At 43.0% G+C, this 11,945-nt stretch overlaps 1 protein-coding gene and 1 long non-coding RNA gene across 4 annotated transcripts; one reads left to right on the top strand and one right to left on the bottom strand.

Annotated features, from left to right (window-relative positions):
* Positions 1-4,447: 4,447 nt before the first annotated feature.
* Positions 4,448-7,784, bottom strand: LOC124691708 (calnexin homolog). The gene is made up of 6 exons (XM_047224982.1): positions 7,675-7,784; positions 7,493-7,562; positions 5,357-6,486; positions 5,098-5,169; positions 4,889-5,005; positions 4,448-4,780 (listed from the first exon to the last, which is right to left on the bottom strand). The coding sequence occupies exons 1-6, from the start codon at positions 7,747-7,749 to the stop codon at positions 4,637-4,639; spliced, it is 1,608 nt and encodes a 535-aa protein (XP_047080938.1). The 5' UTR covers positions 7,750-7,784; the 3' UTR covers positions 4,448-4,636.
* Positions 7,785-9,436: 1,652 nt separating this feature from the next.
* LOC124686371 lies at positions 9,437-11,053 on the top strand. 3 transcript variants are annotated; one of them, XR_006997804.1, is made up of 5 exons: positions 9,437-9,484; positions 9,665-9,762; positions 9,921-10,003; positions 10,355-10,454; positions 10,951-11,053. It is a non-coding gene; the product is annotated as an uncharacterized LOC124686371 (long non-coding RNA). The 3 variants fall into 3 exon arrangements; XR_006997805.1 differs by lacking the exon at positions 9,665-9,762 and having other exon boundaries at positions 9,440-9,484; XR_006997803.1 differs by lacking the exon at positions 9,437-9,484 and having other exon boundaries at positions 9,574-9,762.
* Positions 11,054-11,945: the final 892 nt, after the last annotated feature.

Here is an 11,945-nt window from a genome sequence, read left to right as displayed (position 1 = left end):
GTTAGAGTAGTGCAGTGATACGGCGGAAGTACTTGTTCCTGGAATGGCTCATAGACCAATTAGGTTGACAACTTGGCGACAAATTTCTGATTCATCAATTGAACTCCCTGTCTCCAGTTTCTGAACTGCCGCGGTTGTAGTGCATAAATGGTATTCTTGGTCCTGATTGTGGAGGAACAAAGTGAGTGAAGTTAGTACATCAGTTAGTGGTATAGCAAAGTCAACATAATGTGTATCTTGAGTGCTTACTTGGTAAGTTAAGCTCTTTCTTTTAGGTGGGAAACAACTCCTTGTTTACTTCCTTTTCTCAGTGGGTGCACTGCAAAAAATAGACTGGCTATGAGTTGACAGTATAAGTTCAGGGTCAGCTCTGGTCTTGTAGATCAGATGTAGGCAGCCACCATTTTTTTACTGGCGTGGTGGTTGACTTTTGGGTTTTTCCTTTTTTTTTTGCCTATGTCGTGGAGCCTATGTTCTGTTATAAAAAAAAAAGTGTTCCTTGTAAGATTGCTGCTGGGAGTTGAAACAATTTATTGTTTGCTGCATTCGCTTAACTCTTCTAAGTCTGAATTGGTGGCTTCTACCTCTGAATTTTCTTTGCTTGCTAATGGGGTGGCCGTGTCTTCAAGCAAACCAAGCTGTTTAGATTTCTGAATAGTTGCTGGCAGTCTGAAAGCACTGATGGATGCTGTCACTGAATCAATAGTGCTGATCATTTGAGAACTGGGGATGGGGAACGGTATGTTGTCAAGATCGATGGCTTCTGGTGTACCTCGGCGACAACGACATATTTTGTCCAACTGTGCCTCTTATAGCAGATGGCACATAGTCTGTTAGACCTCTCGCTGTAACGAAGACCAAAGTTGTGCCATCACCAATAATTGTATTACATTGGTCGCTGGAAAACATGAATTGTCATATAACCTCTTTTATTCTCTTGTATACTGGATATCTTATCCACTGACTGAGAGCTTGTACCCGTGAACAGTTTGAATGTGAAATTAAGGGCCTGCTATACCTTTCCAAGCTATTTTGTGGAACTGAAGAGTGGCTTACCTTTGTACCCCATTCTATGCATGGATAATGAGGGCATTTGTGAACAGTCAGCTAACAATGAAGTGGAGCAAGTAAGAGAGACAATTTAAAGGTGAACACGTGTATTAGTAATTGACAACAGGCTATTTCTAGGTTCATGGAAAACATGGTAAATTGAACTCATGTATGAAGGCTCATTATTACTCTTTACCAATGGCATATTAGAATGTACGTCAACTCGATTGTGAGGTAAATTCTTTATTACCATTAAGTTCAAACTGGAGTTCGTCCTTTCAATAAATAATGTTGTAATTAGCGAGGAGAGGGAATGAAAGATTAACTACATTGTACCATTGGCTGATATATAATGTAAATAAAAATTACCTCAGGTCACCTGATATAGGTACATATATACAATCTCCAAGGGCTATTGCAAACAAAGAACCATGGACCTTTTAATATAAACATAATCATCGGTCTTTGGGCTTGTCACTTAACCTGCAGACAAAGGTCAAACTAATCTAAGAACCATAACACATTAACGCCATTTTATTTTCAGCAGACTGTGATATTATTATAGAGAAAATATAGATAAAAGGGAAACCATACAATTAACTTGTTTTTTTACAAAATATGGTCGATGTACATGAACACCATATCATTATGGCCTAGTGCTCCTTGAGAGATGGTGAAACCCATCACAGTTTCAATGCGCAAAGAAGGTTAATTTATATATAAGGGCTTATGATTTCCAAATAGGATACGGTGGAAAAAGTATATAGTATTAGGGGAACTTTAGCCAGAACATTACTTCTAAGGGTAATAACAAAAGTTAGAAATACTTCTGCTCAGAATAATTACTTGCGTTTGCCGGTAGTTTTCTGTGTATACTTACCAACTAATTTCAGTACAGCATATTTCTATGCACTGAAGATAACCTAGAACAACATCTACAACAGATCTATTGAGGTGAATAACTCTTCTTCCTTTACTTGTCTCATCGATGCTATTTGGAAACTCATGCCCTTTCCCATCTTATATACATAAAAGAAGAGCACAAAAGCAATACGAAGGGGTTTATGCAATGTTAATGCTGAAAGTAAATCAATACAACTACCTATTTGGCAACCATCTGATAACTCCAAAGCAAGTGTTACTTCAATTTTCCAGAACTTTTTTTTGACAGATCCATGCAATCTATCAGCAAGACAAAAGGTGATACAGTGCAGAAACATAAGTTCACAAAAACTGTTGACAGATTACTTTGATGTTTTAACACGTTGTGCATATCAGCAACATTTAAATAGAAACTTAAATAGCATCAGATGGACATATTAATAGTAGATTGTTTGTTTCAGTTTAGCAGCAAAGCATGAGATCAAAGCTATTGGAGAATAGCCCATCATCAATTACCTGTTGAAACTTCAGATCGCTATGCAGCTCAGTGGTGCAGAGCTAACCCGCTTCTTTGGTATCTGATGAGCTTCAACTCGAGCACCTCGTCGGCGTAGAGTGTTCCCTGCTCGATTGATCATCCGATCCATACAAATCTTGTCAGACACCCTAGCAGCAAGCAATCAGTGACTAAGGATCAACTAAACCAAAAGACAAGTCATCACAATAACACAGGGCACACATGCGCCGGAGGGTGACAAATCGTTACAAAAAAGACACAAAATACTTTGCCATATTAAATGGTAATTTTAAGTAGAAGTGCATGAACACCCTATCCTGTCATTTTTTTAGGCATACCGAAGTCTATATTCGCGGGAACTAATTAAAATAATATCGACAGAGCTTACCGGAAGAATGAAGATGAACCAAATTCTAATGAAAGAACCATAGGCAAGCCGACGACTTCATTAAAATTCTAATAAAGAAGTGGATCATCAAATACCGATTTCAGATTGGTGAACAATAGACTGCATGGAACCATGAGACCGGGCATTGTGGCATTCGTGTGGAATTAATCTTTCTGTGGTTTTGACTGCATTCATTCAGCATATAAAAAATTTGCTTCCAGTAGAGAAAGAACGAAATGAACATAGTAATAGTACAATCAGTGGGCTGCTTGCCTAGACGAATCCTCTTCCTTCAGCCAGCAATATTAACTGTATAATTTGCCAGCTGAACTTGCATGGCCGAAGTAATAATTTTTCAGCACGAATCGACCCAACAACTGAACCATCAAAACCAGCAGCTAGGGCAACAGTATTTGAATCGACAGGTGAGTGATTAACCATGCAAGTCTACCACTAACAAAGAAGAAAAGCAAACCACTTACGTACATGTTTGATTGTGAGATGAAGCACACAAAGCAGAAGGAGACGTAACTGGCCGGCCGTAGCATCAATGAGCAGGAAGAAGAGCCTGCAAAAATCGATCATCAAATAATTGGAAAGAGAAAAATCGGGAAGCACCACACATCCAAAGACAGAGAATTAAGGCCAACACAAATTAATGTAAACCAACCTAGACCGTCCTGGAATAAAAAAATACGGTGGCTAGGAGGAGATCTGCCTAAAGAACTCCAACGGCTGAAGCAGGCACGCGCCCGACGCGACGGAGGAAAAAAAATTCAGCCCAATCGCAAGAAACGATCAGTCCGTAGACTTTCCAAGGAGAGAAAATCTGATGGATTAGAGGGGGAGGAAGGAGAAAGAGAAGGGTTAGGGTTTGTTACCCTTCAGGTTGGAATCGAGAAGATCCTCGTGGTCGTGGAGATTGCTGCATGGAGGCTCCCTAGGTGATTCTCCAGGACGCTTCATCCAAGAGATCTCAGCGGCGCCGGCCTCATTGCCATCGCCCATGGGGCGGCCGCTGCCATCAAAGTATTTGAGGCTCCCACACCGTGTTGGAAAATATCATGGTGCCGGTAGCAGCGAGCGCTGCTGATTGCTGTCTGCCTACTACTCATGATAGAGGGCAGCGAGCAGCAGCGAGGACCGGAGTTCCGTGCGATGGCGGCGGCCATGGGGGTAGAAGGCCAGATAGAAGGAGGGCGTGGGAGGCCATGAAAAAGAACTTGATAGAGAGAGGCATTTCAGATTTTGTCTCCTCTACTGTTTCGGTCAAAGGGCAAAGAAGTGTTGTGAATGTGCGATCTACAGTACCTGCTAGAAATTTCAGGAAGGAAGCACCGCTTTGCCGGCAGTACAGGGCACAAGAGAAAAGGAAAATGCATATAAACCGGTAACCGGTAGCCCACTCTGCTAAAAAAATAACAAACGGAAGTTAACACATCAGTGGAAAGATTACGTGGCACTGAACAGATGGACGAAAATTACACATCTACAGTACCTAGAGGTTCTAGATAAATATGAGGTGGATTAAATTGATTGTCTTTTATATAGTGTATAATAAGTACCAAAATATCAGAAGATCTGTACTGTTCATTCATCAGATATACGTAAAACAAAAGAAAAATCTGTTCTAGCTGATTCAGCACAGCACACAAACAACAGAAGCTACGGCAGCTCGTAAATTCTGGTGACTCAAAACTACAGGTAGCAGACGAGGGCAACACGATTCTTCAATTATACACTCAAGGCGTTCCGGAAAAAGGCTAGACGTCCAAAATATTAGGGGTCCTAGGCTGAGTCTATGTCTCTCTTCGTGACCTTCTGCGTGGTGCAGCCATGTCGTCCTTCTCATCCTCTTTCTCCTCCGTGACACCGCTGCTTCCAGCTGCATCAGCTTCTGGGGCACTGGGCTTCTTGACCTCAGCAGCGGGCTTCACAGGTGCCTGGTACAAGCAACAGTTGGGATCAGTCTCGTTTGGTCTAGGTTTTAAGAAAAATACGGCAATGATTTACCACTGCCTCGTTTGGTCCTGCTCAAAGAATTTACTTACCACTGCCTTCTTGCCACCAAACAGGGTTCTGAAAAGTATGCTGACAAGGACAACAACGATTGACGCAACAATCGAAATTGTAATGTTCGGCTGCTTCTCTCCCTTTTCAATTACATCCTGCCAAGCAAAGAGAGATTAAGGTGTGATTTTTCAGACAAGTCACCGAACTGTTTCAATACAGGAGATAAGCAAGGTTCTCGAGTCCCTACAATGATCTTGGTCTTGTAAGGTTCCAAGAACGGAATGTCTGCAATTTTGTACAGAACGTCGAAGACCTTCTTCTGCAGTATGCAAAACCAAATCAGTTAGTGATATTACATAACATGCAAGCAGTGATACATTCAAGTGTTGAATAAAAGAAACTAGCTGAATGTATGGGTAAAATATTGCCTCTGGCCAACAAACATGGTTGCTCACTGAAGGGATATCAAACATAATTTTATGGAAAATGTCAGAAGATTGAATTACCTGGAACTCAGAAAGGCCGTCTGATGAACCTGCCGCAGCCTGTTCAGCCTTCTGCTTTTCCTTCTCAACGTCAAACTTGGGCTTCCATGTCTTCTCCAGGATAGAGTTGGCTACCTTCTCATCATCAGCAATAACAATATTGTCAAACAGGATGCCATCCTGCATTGTCCAGATCTCAACTCCGATGGCGGCAATTGGATCAAAGTCAGGCTTGTCAAGCTCAAAGTACTCAGGGTTGGGGATTTCTTGGGGCTTCCAGATTCCCTTGTAGCTGGGGTTATCAATCATGGGCGCATGCCACTTGCCCTTGTAGGCAGGGTTCTGCTTCATTGGCTTCTTCCATTCACCACATCCAGGCGCCTCTTCGCACTTGGGGTTGTCAATCTTCGGTGCCTCCCATTCACCATCCTCCTCATCATCCCAGTCTTCAGGCTTAGCAGCCTCGGGATCGTCGATTTCATCAGGCTCATCATCCAGCCATCCTTCTGGCTTGGTGGCCTCCTCATCCACAATCTCCATTGGGGCATCCTCATCCCAGTCATCAGGCTTAGTAGCATCTGGATCAGGGATCTTAGCTCTCTCGTCCCAGTCCTCTGGCTTCTTGTCGTCAGGGTCAGGAATCGTCTTTGATGGAATAAGTGCTGGCTCGAAATCATCAGAGGACAGGAAGTTTGCTTTGCTCTTCTCCTCCCCATCAATCAAAATTCTCAGCTCGTTATCCGGCTTCAAGATAGCCGTGTAGACATGAGAGAGCTTGTCATATGGGACAGAAGGTGGGGACTTGAGGTGATGTTCAACATACTCTCCAGTCTTGGGGTTCTTGTGCTTAAGGATGAAATGCACCTTGTTGGTCGAACCACACTTGTCAGGACCAAACATAATTGTGTAAGGAGTGCCATTGTCAAATTCCTTGGTGTCCAATCCGGTATCCTGAACGCGGATGTACTTGAGATAAGCACCTCCACACTCAAGGCCATTCTGAAGCCTCACTTCAAACTGCAGGACAACTGTCCCATCTTTCAGAGTAACCGGGTTATCAAGTTCTTTGACTATGGCATATTTCTTGGCTGGCTCACTAACAAGGAGGCCATAGTCTTCATGGCCATCACTCTTGGCGTGCTTCCAAACACCTGCATTGCAGATTACATCAATATTTGATCCACGACAAAGCAAAACAAAAGGTAATGGTGCAAAAAAATATTTTGACAGGAAATGGAATTGAACAGGAAACTAGCAGACTGGCAGAACCTAGTTTAGAAAAGACATGGTAAGCAATGCAGATAATCAAGGACAAGAGGCATACATCAAATGCACAAAACCCAATATGGCAGGAAGAAAACAGGGCACAAGCAGCGATGAACTATATGACAAAGAGTTGCAAAGCACATGCTGTTATAGTTAGGTGTCTACTGATCGCTACACCATCATATATCATCATCACCACTAAAATCCATGTCATCAGAAACAATGTCACAACATCGCCACTATAAGGTTGCCAAGCTATACGTCACATTTAGTAAGGCTGGGTAGTTAAAGAACTAGGCGCTGCATTTTGCTTTTATCATATCACATAATTAAAAGTTTAGATGGTGATGGAAAGAGAAAACTGCTAGCAGGGAAGCTGTACATAGAGCACTACATTTTGCAGTTCATAAGCAGGGAGTACTTATCATCATACAAAAGGCAGTAACAAGACTAGAGATATTCGATTCACTCCGCCAAACATAGGGCATTTTCAATGAAGTCTTGGGCGGTCAAATCTACAATACCAAACTGAGACTTTCCAAACTGACAGCGACCAAGCTAGCAGCTGCGGAGTTGTAATTCTCATCAAGAACATGGCTATGGATGGCGTGGCACCGAGGCAGATCCCACGCCAATGAATGCATCACGTGAAGTACAAAACCAAAAATCTGTCTTAAAAATTGACCACGACAGGTTTTGGATCTCACGACATTTACGTCGCTCAACGAACTCGCTAACTTAACAGATCGGATTTCGAACCTCACAAGCTAGCAGAGCACCGCATGGCCAGATCAGAAAGCCAAACAACCGCTACGCTAAACCCACCGATGGCGGATCTCTGACAGATCCGACCAAACAGGCACAGCGCGAAATCGAGACGGGAGGAATTACCGGTGTACTCCTCCTTGCCGGAGACGACCCAGCTCCCCTCGAAGCTCTCGTCGAAGGTCTCGTGGAACAACTGCACCACGCGCCAACCAAAACCCACACACATTAAATCTCAGAAATCTCACCCCAGAAAGAGCTTGAAAAACATCTGCAGGTAGCGAAGCGATGTCGGAGAGGTCAATTACCGGGTCGGACGCGCGGATCTGGGCGAAGAGCGCCGAGATCAGCAGCAGCAGCAGCGGGAGCCCGCGCCCTCCCATCGTCCTTCTCTCTCTCCACGATCTCTCCAACTGGAAGTTTCCACAAGCGACCGGGATGGAGGGGAAGAGAAGGGTATAAGAGGGGCCGCGCGCGATGTGAAACAGTTGGACGGCTGAGATGAGGCAGGGTTGATGCGCTGGTCGGGAAGTGTCAGTTGCGAGACGTGGCGTGAGTCGATCCGGCCAATCAGAGGCTGCATTGACGGGCAGGTAGCCAATGAGAGGGGGCCACGTCAGCGCGATGACGGCTGGCCCTACCAGGGACTACACGTAGATCTTCTGAGTAAAGAAGACTTCCCTCAGAGCAGCTCTAGCCTTTACCCTAAAACGTGGCATCACCCACGCTGCAACCCAAATGGATGCGCTGGGCGTATCCGTTTGGGTCGCGCGGCAGATTTGGGTCGGGACGTGCTATTGCCTCTAAATTCACTATAAAAGCATAACAAATAATAATAAAATTATACTGTAAATAAGTTTAAATGTTCAAGATTTATTACATAAGTTTATTGTCCACGTATTTAATGACAAAGTATTATTCAAATAAAATGTAAAAACGATACAAATGCTCTAGGCTTCGGTATTTCCTTCATCATTGTTGTTTGCAGGCACATGTGCTCGACCAAATCAGCCTGGAGCTGGTTGTGTACAACTAGATCCCGAATTCCGTGGTGCGCATGGAGGATATCCTGGAATGATGTCGGACCACCATGAGGAGTAACCAACTCTCCCTGGCCATCCCACTCATCTTCTCTTTCTTAATAGATGGTCCCATTTTGCTGTTCTCATAGCGAGCCACGTCACCTCATCAAAAAATTACACTACGTCTCATGGTTTCGACGCGTACCCAACGGCTTTTGCAATCGAGACCGACATGGCAGGACCGACGAGCCGAACCGAGCAGCTTCCTCGGCAGACCCACCACACGACCGGAACCACGAGTCCTTCCTCGCGAGAACCACCTGCGTCCACCAGATGGGCCGACCGAAGGCAGCCCATCAACAGTTGGACCGATGTTCGCTTGCGAAAAAATAAGCCTGCACGACGGTCTTCGTCTTCCTCGTGGTCGCGACGGGATCCCGGCCGCCCCATCTCTCCCCCACCACGACTTCGCTCGGTTCGCCTTCCAACATCCCCACCGCTCGCAACGGGAACGGGCTGTGGTCGCCCCCGGATCCCGGCCGCCACATACATCTCTCCCCACCATGACTCCGCTCCGTTCGTCTTCGAACAGCGGCACAACGGCAACGGGTATGCTCTGCCAATCTCCGCCCTCCGCATTGAACACAATAAAGCCGGTCTTGAAGGCAGTAGAAACTGCTCGGACAATTTGTTCTGCCGCCGCCGTCTTAAAGGCACGCGATGGTGCTCTCATCTGCCGCATGGTTTTCTGACATTTATCGAGACTGTTCGATGTATCTCTACATTTATCGAGTAGAAACTATTCGGTCCAACTGAGCCATCGCCGTCTCCATGTTAAAAACCACCCCCGTGCTGCCATTGACATCGACCGCACTCTCCTACTCCATCTATGGCACTGGTCTCCACCATGGTAGCTCACGTTTTTAGTCTCTCTTTCTTTTGTGAATTCCTCAACATGTGTTTCTTAATCTTCCAGGTCACGCTCTGGCCTGGCTTGAAAGCTGCTTGATGTTTTGCCACACACGATTTGATTGGATTATATGTGCTGCTTTCTCAAGCCCCTCCGATTTGATTGGGTTTCGACTGGATTCTGCAGGTTAGATTCTACATCTATTAACGGGAGAGATCTTGATCGCTCCTTTGTGGTATGCCTTTTCTCTGCTTATTTTTCGTCATCCTGCCAAACAATTATGTACAAGACCCTTGTGGCCCTTCGGGGATCAGGGTTACCATCATACAGTATAATCTACTCTGAAGTATTTGTTTTGTGGCCCAGATGTCAACAATATGGTCTCAGCTTTCAATTGTCAAAATAGTGAATGTTTTTAGGCCAAAGGACTAATCAGCTTTGTGGATATCATTGCGTGAAGTTTGGTAGGCAGAGAAATCTTTTTTTCTGTGCAGAATTGTTCCCTGTTATTTTCCAGCCAACAATTCAGAATTCAGGCAGTATCATGATAACTTACTTTCAGATTTTTTTTACATTTTCTCTTTGCAATCTATATTCCTAATTATGCCTCTTAATATCTCAGGTGCTGCAAACTGGTTTATATACAATGTAATCTGACTGATTAATGCATGGTATACGTACTTCACACCATAGAGACTTCAGCTGGTAATTTGATGATCAACTATCTTGCTATTTTACACAACCTGTTTTTCCGTGTCTACTTATTGCCCGCAGGTGAATTTTGAAAACGTCATTTCTTATGGCAGGGAGTCTTTTTTTAGAGGAAATCCAATACCGTCTTTTTTTAGTATTTCCTTATCTGAGGTATACTGCTGGGAAAATTAGATGTTGGATATATCAACACAGGTTACCATGTACGTACCACAGGTTATTGCTTTTCAGATATTGTAAACCTGACCCATGATGTTATCATAATCTTATATTATCTAACTGCATTTAAAATACATGCGAAGTTCTATGTTTTCTGATTCTGATTTCTAATATTGTTTTGTGTAGAACAAAGAAGATAGAAGTATCTTCCCTGGCAGATTTATTTGGCAAGATGCAACCTACATTTATAATCCCTTGCATCACACGTCCTTTGCAACTTTAAGAGGTAAATAGCTTAGGAGGAGGCAGTTTGGCTCATAGGAGCATTTGCACCCATTATGCAAAATAATTAAAAAATAATTTCAAAAACGTTAAAAAATTCTGCCATAAAATTTGTGGTGTACATTGTGACATTTTATGTTCGTACACAAGTTTTCGTGAAAAAATAACATTTTATGTGGCATGTACAAAAAAGACAAAAAAATATCCTATACGTAGTCGTGTTGTAGCATCATAATTTGTCTTTTTTACAGGAGACACATAAAAAAATAAAATTTTCTGAAAACTTGTGTACGAACATAAAATGTGTAGATGTACATGTAAAATTTTATTTGGGAATTTTTTGACACTTCAAAATGTACTTTTACATAACGGGTTCATATGCTCCTACGAGCCAAAGTGGATTTCCCAAATAGCTTAGCATTATATTGTTGATGATCCTGCTTGAACCCTATCAGGTGGCTGCTCATGTCTTTCTCTGAGTGTTTGATTCTTACTTTCAGGTGTGTTTTGCCTCTCATAATGTTTTTCATTCGGTACGTAATAATGTGGAGTACTTCCAGTACAGTACACATCCCAACAAAAAGAAATAATGTCTCTTTTTAGTATGTATTCATACGTCAGATGCAGAAGAAAAAGGAGTGCTAGCTAAATATAAATATGAGTGCTCCAATTTGTCTGTCGAACCCCAAAGGATGTGTAATTACAATTTACACTTGAACATAGTATATATTACAACATTTCCATGTGTAAACTCTTCAGATCTTTTGTTTGTGATTCGATTTCTTTTGCCTCAAGAGCACATGATTGATAAGCAATTTTCACTTAGGTTAGACACTATTTTGTTCACCAATTCAGCATGGTTAACTCAACAATTCAACATTTCAGTGCAAAGGAATTTAGTTGCCCTTTCTGAACGTGGTCTAAACTAGCAGACTACCTTTTATGTATTACAATTTTCTTAATGCTCTTGCAAGCCAGCTTCACTACCATCTATTTATATATTCATTTAACATTTCATATGTATATCAATACCGCTTCAGATAATTTCTGATCTAATCTTTGTTTCTTCCTTTCAGAAGATGTATGTTTTCGATTCCAGTTTTTCTATAAAATGTAGAAGATATATGTTCCGCAGCAACGCGCGGGGTATCATCTATTATCAAACAGTGAATCATCCCTCTCTACCTCAACAATCATGTTATGCATGATTACATAAACGTTCATCACCTCCCACAGAGTTTGCACACTCTATGCCCTGACAGGGTGTCTGACGATAGCCCAACGAGCTTGGAGGATGCCAAACGCCCGCTCGACATCTTTCCGGGCTGCCTCTTGCTCTTTGGCAAACCTTGCCTCCTGCTCTGAGTTGGGTTTTCGGATTGTCTTCACGAGGGTAGCCCAAGGTGGATAGATACCATCAGCAAGGTAGTACCCCTTGTTGTAGTGGTGGCCATTAATCTCAAAATCCACATCAGGGGACTGACTATACGCTAGC

This window comes from Lolium rigidum, chromosome 2 (genome assembly GCF_022539505.1).
Source record: "Lolium rigidum isolate FL_2022 chromosome 2, APGP_CSIRO_Lrig_0.1, whole genome shotgun sequence".
Lineage (NCBI taxonomy): Eukaryota > Viridiplantae > Streptophyta > Magnoliopsida > Poales > Poaceae > Lolium > Lolium rigidum.
This window is presented reverse-complemented; position numbering and strand designations above follow the sequence as displayed.

Coding starts and splice junctions, on each gene's coding strand:
- LOC124691708 (XM_047224982.1), bottom strand. CDS start 7,749: ATGGGAGGGCGCGGGCTCCCGCTGCTGCTGCTGCTGATCTCGGCGCTC. Junction 7,563..7,674: donor AGATCCGCGCGTCCGACCCG/GTAATTGACCTC, acceptor CGCGTGGTGCAG/TTGTTCCACGAGACCTTCGA. Junction 6,487..7,492: donor CGGCAAGGAGGAGTACACCG/GTAATTCCTCCC, acceptor TCTGCAATGCAG/GTGTTTGGAAGCACGCCAAG.